This window comes from Lithobates pipiens, unplaced genomic scaffold, assembly GCF_037356315.1.
Source record: "Lithobates pipiens isolate NorthernLeopardFrog02 unplaced genomic scaffold, aLitPip1_a1.2 Scaffold_3, whole genome shotgun sequence".
Lineage (NCBI taxonomy): Eukaryota > Metazoa > Chordata > Amphibia > Anura > Ranidae > Lithobates > Lithobates pipiens.
In genome coordinates, this window is record NW_027507790.1 from 183786893 (window position 1) to 183804324 (window position 17432).

Here is a 17432-nt window from a genome sequence, read left to right on the forward strand (position 1 = left end):
AGAGGGAGGAAATACTCAGCATACAAACTCACTGAAGACGGAGCATGTGCAGAGTTGCCACAGCTGCAAAATCCCTAGCTTAATTGGGGACATGAACAGAAGGTGGAGCTAGAGAGCAGCAGGATCAACCAGGTTTTTTGCAGAATACAGAAAACAAATCTCATAGTGACTGACTGAGTATGAACAGCATGTAAAATGCCATTTATTTGATTTTTTTTATGATGTGGGTTTAAAGGCACTTTAAATGTTAAGCAAACTGGATTTTGAAGTACTTTAGAATGACATTTGTAAAGGCGTCAAATGTACTGAGCATACGTATACAAATTTTTGAACAAAAATCTACTAGTGTATTGCCTGCTTAATTATTCCACATATGTATCACTGTTTGAGTAATTTTTTTTCATAAAAAGGGTTATTTTGTGCTTCTAAATTTGCACTTTTGTTGCGTTATGTGGTGCATTTAGATGCAACCAGTGCTAAGAACAGTTTGTTGAAGCTGAAGTAAACCGAAAAACAGTGTATACTCCCCCTCCTTTCATGCTAAGTACCGGGAATGATGTAACCCCTGTGGGAATATGCAGGAGTTACATTAGGGGCCATCCAATGAGCAATTAAGATGACGTGGGACCTGGAAGTAGCAGCAAAGGAGATGGCGGCAGAGGGATTGACCAGCAACCGACAGCACAGATCGATCAGCACTGGAGGTGGGTACACTCATACGGTAAGTGTGCCATAATGTGGAAGTATGCTGAGCTCACCCACCTTACTTCCACTTTGAGGTGTTAAGGGTTAATAAAGATAAAGAACACAATATCCTGAACCTTGTAAATTCATTCTATGCACTGTGTTACATACAATAAGTCGTGGCACTTTTTATTGCAATGTAGTAATACAAACACCAAATAGGAATGGACAACACATCTGCATTGACTGTTTCCCATATACTCATTTAAAAATTGACAGAGAAAAATCGATTCTATCTGAGGTAGAAAATACAAATATTACTTCATTTCCAAGGAGATATTCATTCATATTATACAATACATTATATTTTCAATCTATTTCCAACAAGCAGAGCCAAAAGGGGCCATCTTTCCTTGCAAGACATTGTTGAAATTCAAGTCTTCATGTAGAATGCGGATATCTGAAAAAAAATGGAAGTGTAGCCTCTAGCAAACAATTAAGTGTTACCTTTTATTTCTAATGTGCTTTAGCAAAATTATAGCTGTATACTGATTGGTTGTTAAAGAGACTCTGTAATTTCAAGAATACTGAAGGCTGCTGATAGGCATGGAGAGGTGCACCTAACTGCAGAGGCTTTCAGTTGGGGGATTTACTAAAACTGGAGCAGCTGTGCATGGTAACCAATTAGCTTCTAAGTTTTCATATTTAAATATTTTATTAAATTGAGTATCACAATACCAATCCCATGAATTAGAACAGCCATCATAACGAGGGAATGCTTCCATGTAGAGAGTGGTACATTAACACAGTGGTTTTTAACCCTGTCCTCAAGTACCCCCAACAGGCCATGCTGCAGGTTTTCCTTTATCATTCACCTGTGCTTTAAATCAGAGTCAATGGCTTGGTATTTTGGACAGCTATTTTAGAGAATTTCCCCAAAAATGGCCTGTTGGGGGTACTAGAGGACAGGGTTGAGAACCACTGCATTAACAGGTTCCATTAACATGTCAAAACAAGAACACAATAGGCCAATCAACTTATGGACAAATATATTTCATCAAATGATGTCTTGTAGCGACCTAATAGCTAAAGTAGAGGTAGAAAAAGATGAAAGAGCTGACATTCGGGTGGCCCACCCCAGCCTTGGAAACCTAGGACCAGCTTATAAGTTTTATTGTCCAACCCTAACTAAAGCTGAAGTTAGAAGCTAAATGTTACTGTGCATAGCTGTACCAAAAATTAGTTTGCTCCAGTTTTAGTAAATCCACTTAGAATGTGCTTCCTCGTCCAAATATTAAGCAGTTACGGTCAGGCTTATTTTTGAAAGGTAATGTCGGAGTTCGCTGCTAAGTCCCGCCCCCACATATTTCTATTAGTCCTTCACCAAGATGGATTGCTTCAATGGCCAGTAGGAATGTGTGGAATAATGGTGGACACTTTAGTATTATACAGACATGCAGAAGCTTTGTCTGATCAGAACTGCCTGGCATTTGGGTGAAGAAGAGGATACTGAACGCTGCTGGCCATAATGCACAACCACCTCTGGGTGTCTGCGCTTCATACTGTCAACAGTTCTCAGTATTCTTAAAGTGAAAAAGTCTCTTTAAGTGCAAAACCACCCCTTTCTTTTCCTCCAGTTACAGTTACGCTTTGGAGACATCTGATAGAGTAGCCCCAAAATCACCTGTAAAAGAGATGGTAAAAAAATGGTAGAGCTACAGAAAAATGGATAGTCTGAGCCACCAGAGAATCACAAAGTTGTTAACAAATATTTTGCTATAAACTTTTTTTTTTTTTTTCATACAATATAAAACTCAGCAAAGCCTCATGTAGGCTCTTCTTCCAGCTGTGAGGAGCTAATATCAGTAGAGAGGCAACTATGGCAGGAAAGAATTTTCTGTTGTTATAGTAGTCCAATGTATCTGGTTCTCACAGGGCTCCTATCTGTGAAAAGATAATTTATCAGATATCATTCTTCAGTCTTATTCCAAAGACTTTTTTTTAAATCATAATCAAGTTAAATTTTTCCTGTAAGAAGCCATTATTCCCAAGGCCCCCAGACACCAGAGGCTCCGGGGTCACACCTCGGATCATCATCTGGATAGTAAATAGAAACCGAATTGTTGTAGTAATACTCCAGACGGGAAAGAAGTTTCTTCACCACACCAGGGTGCTTGTCTGATAAATCCTGAGTCTCTTTGGGATCACTGATGATATCAAACAGCCAGAGAGATTTTTTCCAAGAATCCAGAGAGGGAATGTCTGTGGCATTTGGTGGGGGAAACCAATGGTCACAACCTTTTCAGAGAGAAGGTAGAAATAGAGAAAAATGAAACTATAGTACTGAAATCACACAATTGTGTATGGCACAAACATCTACTGTATTAAATCACAAGACCTGATGAACAGATTGACTAATACATGCAAATCTGTGCAAAACTGTCAAGTTCCTTTTTCCGATAGCTTGGAACAAAGATGTAAATTCTCCCTAAGATGGCATGTAAAATGTATGAAATACAAATAGGAGACAGTAAATGTCACCTCCATCTACAAACAAGCTTTTAGTTTATTATGTAGAATATATACAGTATATAGCTTAAATACAGCTAAATATGAGATAGTACTATTCATAGCTCCCAACTGTCCCTGATTTAAAGGGAATGTCCCTTATTTGGAACAAAAGTCCCCCTGTTCCTCTTTCCTCCTCATTTGTCCCTCATTTTAGTCGGATCTATATAGTTATATATAAAATGCACTACTTATCTTTCAAAAAGTGTTTCACAGTGCTAAAGTATTCATCCAGTTTCTAAATTTCTGCATTGGTAAATTTCATAAGCCAATATAAAGGAATAGTAGTGGTTAAAAAAAGCACCTGTGGGTTTAACTAATAATTTTTTTGTATAATTCACCTTTAAGGGGGCATGGCAGGGAATGTGTCCTATGCCTACATACTTTTGCTAATAGGTGTCCCTCGTTCCAATTGCAAAAAGTTGGGAGGTATGTACTACTTGTCATTTGTGCCAAAGTATATCACCATAAATCGTGTTCCAAGAGTTTGAGAGTATGACACAAAAACAATTGCATCTGTTCCCCTAGGGGTGTTCACAGGTGGATGGATGGTAGGTGATGTAGAAAAATGAGATACTTTGGGATTTAGCTGCAGGAGGGTGTGGTGGGAATATTTCCTGCAGGAGTGAGGAGTGAGGAGTAAGGATGTTTAATGCAGGAGCGAGGGGTATGGATGTTAAATGTAGGAAGGAGGGGTCTGAATGTTAAAGCAGGAGGGAGGGGTTTGGCTATTAAATGCAGGAAAGAGGAGTATTTTTAAAAATGCCGGAGGGGGGAGTATGGTTAAAAAATGCAGGAAGGAGGGGTATGGATTTTAAAGGAGTGAGAGGTATGGATGTTAAATGTAGGAGTGAGGAGTATGGATATTAAATGCAGGAGAGAGGGATATGGATGTTAAATGCAGGAGCGAGGGGTCTGAATGTTAAAACAGGGGGGAGAGATATGGATATTAAGTGCAGTGGGGGGGTGTATGATTAAAATATGTAGGAGGGAGGAGTGTGGATATTAAATACAATATGGATGTTAAATGCAGGAGGGAGTGGTATGACTGGTAAAGCAGAAGGGAGGGGTTTGGATATTAAATGCAGGAGGAATGTGTATGGTTGAAAAATGCAGGTAGGAGGGGTATGGATGTTAAAGAAGGAGTGAAGGGTATGGATGTAAAATGTAGGCGTTAGGGTTATGTATGTTAAATGCAGGAGTGAGGAGTATGGATATTAAATGCAGGAGTGAGAGATATAAATGTTGAACGCAGGAGTGAGAGGCCTGAATGTTAAAACAGGAAGGAAGGATGTGGATATTAAATGCGTGCGGGGGGGGGGGGGTGTATGGTTAAAAAATGCAGGAGGGAGGAGTATGGATATTAAATGCAGCAAGGGAGAGCATGGATATTAAATGCAAGAATGAGGAGTATGGATATTAATTGCAGGAGTGAGGGGTATGGATGTTAAATGCAGGAGGGAGGGGTTTGGCTATTAAATGCAGGAGAGAGGGGTATGTTAAAAAATGCAGGAAGGAGGGGTATGGATTTTAAAGAAGGAATGAGGATTATAGATGGTAAATGTAGGAGTGAGGAGTATGGATATGAAATGCAGGAGAGAAGGATATAGATGTTAAATGCAGGAGTGAGGGGTCTGAATATTAAAACAGGAGGGAGGGATATAGATATTAAATGCAGGAGGGAGGTGTATGGATATTAATTGCAGCAAGGAAGAGTATGGATATTAAATGCAGGAGTGAGGAGTATGGATATTAAATGCAAAAGTGAGGGGTTATGGAAGTTAAATGCATGAGGGAGGGGTATGACTGGTAAAGCAGAAGGGAGGGGTATAGTTCCTAAATGCAGGAAAGAGGGGTCTGAATGTTAAAGCAGGAGTGAGTGATTTGGATATTAAATGCAGGAGGGATGAGTATGGCTAAAAAATGCAGGAAGGAGGGGTAAGGATGTTAAGGAAGGTGTGAAGGGTATGGGTGTTAAATGCAGGAGTGAGGGTTATGGATTTTTAAATGCAGGAGCGAGGAATATGGATAATAAATCTATGAGAGAGGGATATGAATGTTAAATTTAGGAGTGAGCAGTGTGAATGTTAAAACAGGAGGGAGGGATATGGATATTAAATGTAGGAGGGGGGTGTATGGTTAAAAAAAAATGCAGGAATGAGTATAGATATTAAATGCAGCAAGCAAGAGCATTGATATTAAATGCAGTGGTGAAGAGTATAGATAATAAATGCAGGAGTGAGGGGTATGGATGGTAAATGCAGGAGGGAGGGATATGGCTGATAAAGCAGAAGGGAGGGATACGAAGGTTAAAGCAGAAGGGAGGGGATGTATGGATGTTGCATGCAGGGAGTTTGTGTATTGAATGTCTATAGGGAGATTCTATATAATGATGTTTTTCTAAGCTACTGGGAGGTGGCAGAGGACAGGGTCCTGATGCACTTCTTGGGTGTACGTTATGACTCAGAAACTACAAGCCATACCAAAGCAATTACATTCCATAGACATTGAAAGCAAAAGAATTTTAGTGCATGAAACCACAGTCCTTATAGTTGAATGTTTTGTTTAAATACTTCCTAGTGAAGCCCACCTGGGACCTGCCAAAATCAAAACAAATGATACCTGGATATCCAGTCAGTAGTTTCCATTTCCCATGTCGAATAGCAGCATGAACTGATATATTGAACAGTGAATAATTATAATCAGGAATGGTGCTGGACAAGGGTGTCCTGGTTTCATTATTTGCAGAACCTAAGAAAGAATAAGTATGTAAAGAGCTTTCAGCATGTTATCCTTATATTTGTTGTCAATGACAAGGCTAAGCTATCAAATCATCCCCAGCTAATCACGGTTTACATTTCAGTTGAGTATATACACTGAATAATACTAATTAGATACACAAGGTACCCCCATGACCTCAGTTGAGCCCCAGGACTAATTTTTTATAATTTGAATGTCAGTCCTGGCATCAAGCACTATGTGCCCATAGTAGGCCTCTCTAAAGCCCCATACACACTATCAGTTTTTCTGCTTAGTTTTTCCTTCAGATTTACCAAAACCATATAATATGAGGTCAAACCTTAGGAGTTTCAATTGGTATGCAATCAGGCAGGCCCTTGCTCTACATGGTTTTGGTAAATCTTAAGGAAACCCCAGCAGAAAAACTGATGGTGTATATGAGGCTTTAGGCTGCCCAAATGGCTTCCACACCCAAAATATATTGCTGTTTCCACCTGTCATTAACCACACTTGAGTGTTGGACGCCGTGATGGACGGTCATATGCTTGATGGACTTTGTTAATAGAAGAAGCTGCCTTTGTTCATCAGAATCATCACTTTAATACCAATCTCCTATAACTACCATCCCCAGAACTCACTGCTTTGCCCCAGTGCTTCTCCGAGTTTTTTTGTCTGCCCACCATTGCTGGGGTTGGGAGGGTTTGGCCTTCTATCAACATTTCACGGCTATTTTGGCCCTATCTGCTAAGACGATCATATTGGGAGTTTCTCGAAAGTAAAGTAACCATTGGCTATACCTGTCCTGTCTAACTGCTTTTAATTACAAGTACCATGGAATGCTTATTCAATACACCTCTCTGAATACAATTGTTTTGTGCTTTATACCTACCCCTGAAGAAGGAGATGCAGAGTCTCCGAAATGCGTAGGGTGTTTTAAGCTTTAAGCCCCGTACACACGAGAGGACTTATGTCCGACAGACTTCCGAAGGAGTTCCGTCGGAGTTCTGCCGGAGTTCTGACGGACTTTTCGGCGGAGCGGACTTGGCCACACACAATCACACTAAACTCCGACGGATTCGAACGTGATGACGTACGACTGGATTCGAATAAGGAAGTTCATAGCCAGTAGCCAATAGCTGCCCTAGCGTCGGTTTTAGTCCTTCGGAATAGCATACACACGAGCAAATTTTTCGAAGGGACCGGGTCCGGCGGAGTTCCTTCGGAACAATTTGAAGCATGTTCCATATTCTAAAGTCCTTCGGACTTTGGCGAGTCAAAAGTCCGTTGCAGCCCACACACGATCGAATAGTCTGACGGACTCAGTCCGTCCGACTTTGGATGTTGAAAAGTCCGCTCGTGTGTACGGGGCTTTAGAGTCTGTTGTGTATACATTACTAGCTTGTCTATGCATTCCTTGTTATATACAGCTTTTTTTATAATATTATATTCAATACATTTTTCTTTATACTTTATATACTTGATATTTGTTGTACGTGTCTAAAAAGTCCACCACTATGGGTTTTCTAATCTTTTTTCATTAAGCAGGAGCCAAAGTGGTGCCAATCAATTCCATTAGCTGCTTCTATCACAAGGAGTATGATCAGATGACTGCAGACTATATCATAGGCAGGAGTGCTTGACTAGTGCTTATCACTGCAGCTTATTGGCGCAGGACATCCAGAAAAGATCCTGATGCAGCATTCAAGAAATGTTCACAGACCACTGAATGTAAAGAGTGTCTTACTTACATGGGGAAGTGTCCACAAATAAAGGGTCTATATTATGCAGCAGCTCTTTTCTTGGGGATGGTCTTCCTTCACTAATGACATGCAGAACGGGAAAAAACATTATTTGATTTATATATGCTAGCAGTATTATATTCTATTTATGTACTTTACCACAACTGGGGAATTCTTTTGACAATAAACTAGTTCAAAAAACACACATCACAGTCACTATATACTATACAAGAGCTGTAAGATTTCTGCAGGATCATTTAAAGTTGGTACAAAATACATTTTTAATGCTCTGTTGTCAAAATCAGATAGGGGATTTCCAATGAAATGTAAAATCCTCAGGTATTAAAATCATGGTACAATAGTGCTACCCATAGGCAAGCTCAGGTGATGTGCCAGATGTGCCTGGGCACACCCTAATCATCCTATGTGGTGCAGATTCCCCCTGCTGATATTTCACCAAAGCACCCCAATAGGACTCCTGATTTTTTTTTTTTAAATAATAAAAATAAAAAACTACTGACACATCAATCTCTGCCCCACTTACACGTCCATTGCCACTGTGACACTGTCTATGTTTTAATACATTTTTATAAGTGTGTGTGTGTGTTTAGGTGTGTGTATATATATATATATATATATTATATATATATATAAAAAAAATACACACGCACACACACACACACACACACACACACACACACACACACACACACACACACACAATATTGTCAAAAGTATTGGGACTGCTTTTACACGCACATGAACTTTAACCACTTCAGCCCTGGAAGGATTTGCCCCCTTAATGACTAGGCCATTTTTCGCGAAAATACACTGTCGCTTTAACTGACAATTGCGCGGTGGCGTGGCACTGTACCCAAACAAAATTGACGTCTTCGTTTTTACTTTCTGCTAAAATACATATCCAAAAATAATATATAAAAAACTAATTTATTCAAAAGTTTAGGCCGAGATATAGATATATATATATATTTGTCTACATATTTTTTTACAAAAATCACAATAGGCGTATATTGATTGGTTTGCACAAAAGTTATTGTGTCTACAAACTACAGGATAGATTTAGAGTCTTTTATTTATTTATTTATTTTTACTGGTAATGGCGGCGATCTGCGATTTTTAGCGGGACTGTGACATTGCGGCAGACAAATCCGACCCCAAATTACACTTTTTTGGGGACTATAAAAATGCACTGATCAATGTAAAAATGTCACTGGGAGGGAAGAGGTTAACACTAGGGGGTGATCAAGGGGTTAAGTGTGTTCCCTGGGTGTGTTCTAACTGTAGGGGGATCACTGTTCCCGATCACAGAGAACAGTGGATCTGTGTCATGTCATCTGGCAGAACGGGAAATCGCCTTGTTTGCATAGGCAGTTCCCCATTCTGCCTCTCCTGACCGCAATCGCAGGTCGCTGGCAGACATTGAGTCCACGGGACCCACGCTCCCGTGGTGCACGCCGGGCGCATACGTGCCCGCTATCCTCCTTGCACAAACCGCAGTATATCTGCGCGAGTTGGTCGGCTAGTGGTTAATGGCATCCCAGTCTTAGTGGTAGGGTTCAATATTGAGTTGGCCCACTCTTTGCAGCTGTAACAGCTTCAACTCTCCTGGTTAGGCTGTCCACAAGGTTTAGGAGTGTGTCTATGGGAATGTTTGACCATTCTTCCAGAAGCACATTTGTGAGGTCAGGCACTGATGTTGCACGAGAGGGCCTGGCTCGCAGTCTTCACTTTAGTTCATCCCAAAAGTGTTCTAATTGGGTTGAGATCAGGACTCTGTGCAGGCCAGTCAAGTTCCTCCACCCCAAACTTGCTCACCCATGTCTTTATGGACCTTGCTTTGTGCACTGGTGCGCAGTCATGTTGGAACAGGAAGAGGCCATCCCTGAACTTTTACCACAAAGTTGGGAGTGTGAAATTGGAGTGTGACGCCTTAAGAGTTCCCTTCACTGGAACCAAGGGGCCAAGCCAAACCCCTGAAAAACAACCCCACACCATAATCCCCCTATACCAAATAATTTGGACCGGTGCACAAAGCAAGGTCCATAAAAACATGGATTAGTGAGTTTGGGGTGGAGGAACTTGACTGGCCTGCATAGGGTCCTGACCTCAACCGGATTGAACACCTTTGGGATGAATTAGAGTGGAGACTGCGAGTCAGGCCTTCTCATTCAACATCAGCACCTGACCTCACAAATGCACTTCTGGACGAATGGTCAAACATTCTCAGACACACTCTGTCATGGTTTTGCAATAGTTTGCTTACCTGTTTCCATGTGTTCATCTCTAGAGACCAGCCAACCCTCACCTGACTGCTTTTGTAATGCATCCTCTGGCATGACTCCACCCTAGCTCCTATCAGAGAGCTCTATATTAACCTGTGCACTGCAGGCCAACCCTGCTGATCAACCATTGTGTATTCCTTTGTGTGTTAGCTTCCTGTTACCTGCCGTGTGCTCTACTGTTGTTCCGTTACCGACTTAGGCGTGTCCTTGACTATCCCTGTTTGCCTGTGATCCTGACCTTTTGGCGTGTCCCTGACTATTCCTGTCTGCTGGTGACCCTGACCTTGGCTTTGTCCCTCACCATCCCTATCCTCCTATTGCCTAGTGTGGGTGTGAGCTGGGGGACCCTGGGGGTCGCAACCTGGAGCCAGTTGCAGTCAAGTCCATCCTCACCACTAGAGGTGCTAGTGAACACCTGCTGGCTCTTAGAATCCGCGCCCAGGGAATCTTACACTCTAACCTCAGTGCGATCTGTCTCCCGTCCGCAGCAGTCAGCCGTAGGGTCCACAACCTTGCGGTGCACTCCCGATCCCTACGGTGTGCATCTGTCACCTCGCCTCGAGGTGACCTGACACACTCCTAAACCTTGTGGACAGCCTAACCAGAAGGGTTGAAGCTGTTATAGCTGCAAAGGGTGGGCCAACGCAATATTGAACCCTACGGACTAAGACTGGGATGCCATTAAAGTTCATGTGCATGTAAAGGCAGGTGTCCCAATACTTTTGGTAATATAGTGTATGTCTCATTGGGGAGATCCCCTTTACTTCCTGTACTCAAAAAGAAGCAAGAGAAAAATTCCTCTGTAGACAGCTGTCCTTGGAACAGGAGATCTGATCATTGGCACAGTTTCCCTCACCTCAAAACTGAAAATTTTCAGCCTCTATGACAGTGGTCACCAGGACAAATACAGACAGTACATCTACCTAGCAGGGACACAAAGAGCAATACAAATACCACAGGGGCTCTTAAAGCAGAACTTGACTATCTAATTACCACAAACCAAAAATGTTATTTATAAAATTTTTGATATGCAAAGCAAACTCAATCATCCATTAATGTCTCCATTCTTTTTTACATTGAGAAATCACTTTGAAAAAGGCAGAGGATTCATGTAGCACTTCCTGGAATCCATCTGCCCTTAGCTTAACCCTTAGGCCGTGTACACACGGGCAGATTGTCTGTCCAACTTAGTCCGCTGAACCGTGTTTCAGCGGACAATCCGCTCGTGTGTGGGCTTCAGCGGACTTTTTCAGCGGACTGTCTGACGAACAAAGTCTTACGGAATTTCCAAACTTGGTTTTGTCCGTCCAAACTTGGTTTCAGTGGACAGTCCGCTCGTGTGTAGGCAAGTTGGACGGACTAAGTATGGCGCATGCTCAGAAAGGATTTACACGCCGAAGGTTGCATTGCAGTGTATTGGACGTCGTTTTTCTAGTCCCGTCGTACGCGCTGTACACGTCATCACGCACGCTTTCAGCGGACTGTCTGTTCATCGTGTGTGGTCAAGTCCGTTCATTCAAAATTTTGAATGGACTGTCTGTCGGATTGTCTGACGAACTTAGTTGGGCAGACAATCCGCCCGTGTGTACGCGGCCTTAGGCATGCAGACAGGAGGGTGTGCTTAGCTAAGAAAGACCCTTCTCCAGATGAAAGAGAAAACACCCATGAAGACTTCTGGGATATATGACATCATTTTGGTCTAAGCCAGAACGAGGAAATAACTGAAGAAATGTAATAAAAAAATATATATATACTAATGCTGACAGCATAAGGATTAAAAATAACTAATGTTGATTGAGCGAGTAACATTCCACTTTAATGTTCACCACTGTATCTGCTTTGTAAAGAAAAAATACCTGATTGTCTCCCATACATCAAACCCATCAAGGGGCTTTGTCCCATTGGTAGATCCTCCTGCTAGGTGCACTAATGTGGGCAACCAATCTGAAATATGGATCAGCTCTGGGCTTGTGACTCCAGTCTGTTTTAACAAGGGGCTTGTAACAAAGCCCACTCCTCGCACTCCTCCTTCCCAGAGCGTCCACTTCCTCCCACGCAGAGGCCAGTTATTTCCTCCTGATAAGGTCTGACCACCGTTATCTGTAAGCAAAAGGTTATCCATCAACCAGGATGCAGAGACATGAATGCAATTTTAAAAAAATATATAAAATTTTGGTGATATTTGACACAAAATAGGCTATGGAATTTACAGTCACTGGGACACTCTTAGACATTTCTTGTTAAATATGTACAGCAGTCTCAAAATCCAGCTCAGCATAGATCATAGCTACTATAACTGGAACAACACAGGATACCCTACTCAGTAATGGTAACTTGACCATATCACTTGAAATGGGTCATGCGTTATTTTGCCTCCTCTGGCAAAGAAGCCGGACAGTTGAATAGCAACGTATTGAAGGGATGGCTTCTTATATGACCCAGTGACTGTGCCATTGAAATGCACCCACTGGAGTTCTCAGCTCTGCTGCTTATTAAGCTTTGCTGCATCTTCTTTCATGTCAAACAAAAGGAAAAGCAGAGTAAAAAGAGAACACCCTCTGAATGGCAACAACAGGTGGGCTGTGTTCAAAATGTAGGTGTGAAGATCGAGCTTCTAGGTGATTCTGATACTGTGGGTATACCCATTTAACCTTTATTACTGCTCTATTCCAGGTGAAGAGGTAGGTGCATTTCTGACATGAGAACCTGTATATAGCATAGAATAGGCCTATGCTCAGAGGTGTATTTTGGTTTTGTGTTGCCCTAGGCAAGACTAAAGTCGGGCACCCCAGACCCCCCCCCCCCATCTAAATTTGTACCACCCCTTCCTGTCCATTGACACCTGCCCCCATCCGATCTGATCCTGTCTGCCAAAAAAGATGGATGAGGGATCTATTCCCCATCTGTCTGGTGGATCGGATCAGATGGCAGTCAGGTGGAAATGGACAGGTGGTCCATTTCAATCCAACAGCCCCATAGAGGAAAGCGAGCTGGTGCAAGGATTTTTGACACCCTAGGCGAAACTTAATCTTACCGCCCCATTGGCTCCATCCCTGACCCTACCCCCTTTGCTCTGCCCATGTGACAGGAGGTGGCGCTATACTGGAAGCAACGGCTCTGCTTCCTCCAGCGCTGGCTCCAATGCTGCGCCGCTAATTACACTACCTGTCGGATGGAGCAGCTGCCTAAGTCTGAGCTAGTTACATGCTGTAGCCTGCAGAGCATGCAGACGCAGAGGGAAACCAGCGGCTGGGCACCCCTAGGCAGCAGTGCGACCTAGGCAGCTGCCTAGTTTGCCTAGTGGTAGCACCAGCCCTGTGTCCGTGTCCACTCTGCATAACGGACAGATCCCTACTGAGCAGGCGGATCCACTTTATGGAGCCTGCCCATGTGAAAGGGCCCTTACTATGTTTATTTTATTTTATTTTTTTAAATACAACTTTATTTTTGTACAGGTACAATTTTATTTTTTACATTTTAAGTATTTATTTAATATTTTTTTTACATTTTGGTAAAAGTTTGGTGGGGACTTTGGAGAGACATCGGGGGTCTAAACAGACCTCTAATGTCTCTTTTTTGAGACAGAGACTGAAGACAGTCTCTGCATCCTGAGCTGCACTATGGATGAATGAGATGGGAGCCTGTATGGAGACACCTATTCATTCATAAAATGAAATATAGTAAACAGTGTTTTCTATATTTAATTCCCAAACTGACAAATAGTAAACAGTTTTATTAATGACTACAGAAGTGATCATTAATGTGATCGCTGTCTGTATTCCTTCAGAAAAGAATCTCTCCATCCATCCAGCGACCTCCCACACTAGCAGCGGCTGCAGCTGATGGTGGCGGGGGGGGGGGGAGCCAGTTAGCAGCTGCATGAAGGGTGGAGCCCGCAGATCAGGGGGAGGGCACTGAAGACGTGGGGGGGTCGGAGTCCTGGAAATTGGAATCTATTCGGCCAAACAGAGCCCATTGTGGCTGCCCTGCAGCTCCCAGGGAGATCAGTGAAGTGGGGTGAAGTAGCAGGATTTACTACACCAGCTCCAAAATCGAAACTTTTGGAAAAATCTTACAATATTGCAAGCAAACAGCTCCTCCTTGCTTTTACTAAACCTGGCTTCAGGTATCAGACTCTCCTCCTAACTCTCACTCTGCTTCTCCAGCTGCCCTCTCCCATGATGGCCTCCACTGGATTCATACACTCGGAGGGAGGTGGCATCGGGATTCCTTCTATCCCCACAAAGCAATATGAAGTTTCTATTACAACTCCCTCACTATCCCACCCCTCTTTTGAAGCTCATTGAATTTCTGCTCTTTTCTCCAGTTTCACTCAGGATTTCCCTGTTTACAGCTCACTCTCATCCTCATTGGACAGACGTGTCCTCTCACTACACACAGAATTAGGCCGCGAACACTACAACTTTGGCAAACAGATGACAGCAGAAGTCTAAAAAGACATAGCCATGCTCTTAACCTCCCTGGCGGTATGATTATTTCTGATTTTAGGTGCTGAAAGCGGTACAATTATTTTGCATGGAAATTTGGCGTTTTATATTGTAGGCCTGCAATTCTTAGGAATAACTCTCTTAAATCTGTTCAAACCAGAGTCTAGTAGATATCCCGGGTATGATAAAGTTTATAATATAATAAATAACTATAAATAATTATAACAAATAATAATAAAAATTATTCAATAATGTAATCAAATCCAAAAACAATGAAATTTGCTCATTTACAGAATTGTCGCTGTCATTAGATTTAGTGTTTGGTGACAAATTTCCCGACAAATCACTATCGCTCAATTGTGCAAGTGATTCTAATTTATTATTGTTGTTTTCTAGCTGGTCTAAAATCACTTTTGACCTAAAGGGACCATTTTTGGTTGCTATGGACAATCTCCCAATTCCAGGCAGAAAAAAACAGTATTTATAATATAAAAGTGCATGCAGGGCACTGGACAGACCACTAGGGACAAAGGGGATGTGTATTTTTTTATACAGTACTGTAATCCCACAGATTACAGTATACTGTATGTGTTTTGTGTTTTTACTTTTTTGAATTTAGCGCCAATCTCCCGTCATAACGTCGCAGGGAACGTAGCTCAACGGCACTCGGCACTGTGTGAATCGGGAGGAGGACAGCTTGCACACACATCGGGGAGGACATGGAAGGATCCAGGGGACAAGGTAAGTAAGTCTCCCTGTATCCTGCTATGCGATCCCGAGTCTGGCTTGGGGTTACCGCTTATGGTACTGAAATTCCACCCGAGCCAGACTCGGGAATACCGCCAGGCAGGTTAAGCCACTGTGGTATAAATCTAAGTCACTGCAAGAAATAAATCTGGCCCCCAAAAATACAATTCCTACCAAACCTATTCTCTGCCAACCTATTCCCTCCCATCTAGTCGTGGTTAAAACTCTTTTCTACCTTCTAAAGCAATACATGCAGCTTTTTTCTTTCAACCAATGGGTTGAACAAAAAACCCTTACAACAGACCCCTACATCCACATATGCAGTGTGGATGTAGGAATTTCCCCTGCCACGCTATTGTATTCTGACAGCATTCTGACTGCACCCCCCCCCCCCCCCCCAGTCAGAATACACAGATCAACGCTGAAGCTTTTGGCTGAAAGCGCTAACTGAATGCTGGTTTTCCATCATGACCATTCAATAGAAGCTAGATGTCAGCCAGTTCCTCCTTTCAGGGCGCATTTATGTACCCAGTTTAACTCACCACTTCACCACCCACTTCCCCCTTAAATATCCGGGAGATTTCTAGTCATTTCAAAAACAAGACTTGTGTGTAATGAGATCTCTACTATCCAGATATCTCCCCACTTAACAAAACAGGTCTCTCACCATCATTACTTTCTTCTTTGACTTCTTCAACATGTTATTTGATGCTGACCTAACCACCTGTCCCTTTGGACCCCGCTCTCTTACACCTACTTGGGTCACTCTTTTGCTCTAGTTTTCAGCTTGCATCTTCAATCTCTCCCTTTCTACCGGCATCTTTCCCTGACCTCTAAAATATGCACTAGTCTCCCTCATACTTAAAAAGCGCTCCCTGGACCCCTCTAGTCTGAGGCCCATCTCCTTGCTCTCCTCTCTTTGCACCTCCAAACATTTAGAATACCCAGTCTACAATTGTCTGTGATGTCACTGCACTGTTAACAAGCTTCTCGATGCCTTACAATCTGGCTTACAGATGCAACACTCCACTGAATATGCCCTACCAAAACCTGATAAGGACTTACTAACTACTAAAACCAATGGCCACTACTCTGTACTTATAATCTTAGACCTTTTTACTGCCTTTGCTACAGTTGACCACCTGCTTCTCCTTAAAAAAAAAAAACCCCCACTCCCTTGACCTACAAGATTCTGCATTTCCCTGGTTCTCCTTGTATTAATCTTAGAGCACAATCAGCGTCACCTACAACTCTATTGTCTGACCATCTCCATTCTGATGACACCCAAATCTATTTCTCTAATCTTCTTCTTAACAAATTACACAATAAAGCTACTAATGCACTTCCTTCTTATCTCTCTCCTAGCTTATTGCAACTCCCTCCCAGTTGGCCTACATCTACATAGGTTCAGTCTATCTTGAAGGCTTTTGCAGGACCTATTCACCCTACCAAGCGTTTGGTGGCCGCCGCCCCGCTCTGTCAAAGCATAATAGAATCTGCATTATTGCTTCCTTGAATGAAAAACACTCTATGAATGCAGGAGACTTTCATTCATTCGCCTATCCTCCATTCAAAGAGTACTTTTCAGTGTCCATGAATGGAGGAAGGGGGAAGAAAGGGTAAGCATGGTCAGCAATCTTGACAAGTGCATATGACAGGTCCCTTGGTTTATGTTAGCCCCTGCAGCACCAGAAGATTATGGTTGCAGGGGAAAAAGGGGAATTAGTGGACATAGGATTTAAACTAAAACCACAGCCAGCCACAAAAGGAACACTTTGCATTGATTGAAAATAGTGTCCCTTGTGCTGATTTTTTTAATTTTAATTTTGACTAAATTAAGGCTTTATCCCACTTTGGGAAAAAAGTACGCCAAGGGTGCAGGTTAAATAAAAACCTCCATACATGCCATACACTGACAACGCTATATTTATACATTCTTGCTGCAATATCGCCATTTTTTGTTCTTGATCATGATGCCACTCACCTGGTCTAGGTAGGTTATATTCCTTTTTTCCTCTTGGCTTATCCTCTTCCCCTCCTTCCTCTCTACCCCAGCCCTTTCCTTGCCTTCATTGACCTTAGTTTCACTATGCTCATTATGCCTGTTTAGATCATGGTTTTGCCTCATAATCTACACTGTACTTTTCTGTTTATCAGAATATAAATCCTCCTATATAATTACCCCTGATGAAAGGACTTTGAAC

General features: G+C 42.3%; 1 protein-coding gene across 1 annotated transcript in view; it reads right to left on the reverse strand.

The window, feature by feature from the left end:
• Positions 1–847: 847 nt before the first annotated feature.
• ARSB (arylsulfatase B) overlaps positions 848–17432 on the reverse strand; it is a 50375-nt gene continuing 33790 nt past the window's right edge. Inside the window, exons 5-8 of the mRNA XM_077462595.1 lie at positions 11890–12133; positions 7740–7810; positions 5875–6003; positions 848–2982 (exon numbers count right to left, since the gene is read on the reverse strand). Of these exons, the coding sequence (XP_077318721.1) occupies positions 2726–2982; positions 5875–6003; positions 7740–7810; positions 11890–12133 (701 nt within the window). The 3' untranslated portion in view covers positions 848–2725. The remainder of the gene's footprint in view (positions 2983–5874; positions 6004–7739; positions 7811–11889; positions 12134–17432) is intronic.